We start from the raw sequence: 2,698 nt of genomic DNA, 5'->3' as shown, positions 1-2,698 counted from the left end.
TTAATTATTGACACATTTAATTATTTATTTAATGCTGTAATTGTTTATTTAAATTTCACACTTTTTATCCTCCATAATAAATAGGACCAATGGGACATCAGCTTATATGGAAAGCGCTTTGCTTTATGTAGTTTTGTTTTTATTAATGTAGTTGCGCTTTGCTTTATGTAGTTGCGATTTTAGATTTGTAGTTGCAGTTTGCACTTCAGGGCCACCGTACCTTTCCATTGGTTCCCCCTTGTTCCCCTAGGGGATGGGTTAGTTGTGTTTCGCTGTACTTGTGACGGTGTAATGACAATTAAAGCTTGTAAAGAAATATTTAAAAATGAACATTTTAGGCGTTTTATTAAAAATTGAAGACTTTAATTATTTTAATTTAACTTGAGGTGTGAGGAGTTGGTCTTGACTCGATCTTGAGTTAGGTGGTCTTAATTATAACAGGGATTTTCTCTTTGCTTTAGTTTGGATCTTGTTCTGCTGGTTTGATCCATTTAGCCAATATAATGACCTCCTGTATCAACATTGGATGATCTACAAACACTGTCATTCTCATCTAGAAACAAAATAGATCAACACATGGATAGAAGGACCAAACCTCCATTTGTTCTGAGACAGAACCAATAATCTGGATGATCCAGAGCGTATGGATCAACAGGGCTGGAAATGTAGCAGGAGGCGCCGTAAATTCACCGTTTCTGTGTTTGCTTCCTCTCCCCAGTGGCTCTTTTTGACCATGTGTGGCTAAAGCTCAGAGCGCCGAGAGAGGACGGATAAGAGGAAAACAACTAGACTGAGAGGACACTTCTTCTGCTCCACTGTGCTGCCATAACACCTCAATACTACAAAGATACCACTACCATACTAACAAAATACTATAATGTTACTACAATAATGAAATGGAGAATTGCAACAATACGACGGTAATTCTGCAGTAGTCAGAGTGGAGCCTGAGTTTGATTTGAACATATTTATTCATATTTATCTGTTAATGATCATTAACTGCACTAACATGCATGAAAGTAAACAGCTTAGTTTAACCTCAGAGGAATCACCTAATTGGTTGAGATGGTTCATCCATCATGATCCATCTGGAACATTCTCTTTCAATAAAAAACCCAGCAGGCGGACCCTCCTCTGGTTCTGGTGTTCAGCTGCAGTCAGAGATTCTGCCAATAATGTGAGGACGATTCGGTTTTACCTCCAAGTGTTTTATTTATAAATGAGATTCAAATGATCTGAGACTTGAAATGTAAAAAGGAACTCTTCCTTCCTTCATTTAACCCATGTATTTACTGACAGCAGCTAGGTTCCTCCTGGGTTCTTGAAACCTGGAACAGAACGTTTGCGGACATGACTGACCCTCAGGAATGCAGCTCTGTCTGCAGTCTGCAGACCTCCTATTCTCAGGAACATCTTCATTCAGAAGTGTATTACTACAGACCCATAGTACAACCAACTGTCCTTTGGTACTAGAGCTGTACATGTAACCTACCTGCTGCTGTGCTAGTCTGCACTGATAGAGGGCGCTGTAGCTACTCTGTATTTATGCTTTCACTGGCTGTGATACCCAGCTGAGTTCTTTACTCACATCCTGACCTTTAATAAAGTGAAGCAAACCAAACTGTCTGTGTGTGATGGATTACTCACTCATACAGGATACCTGGGCCCTATTTTTACAAAGCAGAGTTAGTTTTGATCCAGAGTTAAGTTCTGGGGTCTGACCCCGCTTACACTGAGTGTTCTGTTTCACAAAGCCAGGAAGCTGTTATGCTTAAAGTAAAAGCTGTAAATGACTCTATGAAACATCCCTGCTCAGTAGCAGGGTTTTTGGAAGTATCCATGAGTATTTCCTACTTTTTAATTTGGATCTAAACAAGGAAGTGTTGGAAAGTTTCCTCCTCTGAAATAACCTATTGAGGTTGGATTTGAAAGACTAAAATATCTCCAACAGGAGAATGTGATTAGGGCTCAATTAGATATTTGAATTTTTCCAAAGGAATTAGTCCTCTCAAATCTGCTTTAATAAAGACAGATTTTATCATCACCGGCACTGATTAAGATTCCCATCTGAAGCATGAAACATTGGCAGAAGATGGCTTAGTACACATTGTGTCTATGAGAATTACATTAATTGCTGCTTATTATGTTGCATCTAGACATTCAATACAGACAAGTAAAAATGTAATATAATCAAACTTCATGTCAAATATCTGTTATTTATCGGACTTTCTCTAAATTTAGGGCTTTTTCCTCAAATTTGGTTGGTAAATGTGTACATATATATATATATACACATATGAACATGTGTCTTGCAATAAAGAGTTTAATTGAATACTTAAAGTTAGGGATGCATGATATAATCGGCCCCCTATTGGTATCGGCATTAAAACTGAAAATCGGACATCGGCCACCCCACCGATATTTAACCCGATATTTGATCAGCTTCTGAGCTTCTAAAATTTAATAAAAAGAAAAAAAAAAATACTACTTCTTCTTCCTCAAAAACTTCTTTTTTAAAGACTTAAAAACTTCTTAAGACGAGGGAAAAAATATTGATACATTAAAATATCACAATATCTTCATATGCTGATATATTGCCATTTAAAAACACCATATCAATCTCTTTTACTAATTAAATATTGCTACATGTCATCGTTGTGCTACGAAATCCCCCGAAAATTCATGAAACTTTGCCATA

At 37.1% G+C, this 2,698-nt stretch overlaps 1 protein-coding gene across 1 annotated transcript in view; it reads left to right on the top strand.

The window, feature by feature from the left end:
- The window catches only part of LOC107082646 (calpain-1 catalytic subunit-like), a 21,979-nt gene extending 20,347 nt beyond the window's left edge, over nt 1–1,632 (top strand). Inside the window, exon 16 of the mRNA XM_015371432.1 lies at nt 719–1,632. Within this exon, the coding sequence (XP_015226918.1) occupies nt 719–745 (27 nt within the window). The 3' untranslated portion in view covers nt 746–1,632. The remainder of the gene's footprint in view (nt 1–718) is intronic.
- The last annotated feature ends 1,066 nt before the right edge of the window (nt 1,633–2,698 follow it).

Source organism: Cyprinodon variegatus, unplaced genomic scaffold, assembly GCF_000732505.1.
Source record: "Cyprinodon variegatus isolate N-32 unplaced genomic scaffold, C_variegatus-1.0 Scaffold58, whole genome shotgun sequence".
NCBI lineage: Eukaryota > Metazoa > Chordata > Actinopteri > Cyprinodontiformes > Cyprinodontidae > Cyprinodon > Cyprinodon variegatus.
Note: the sequence above shows the minus strand (reverse complement) of the source record. Positions and strands in the feature narration are given on the sequence as shown.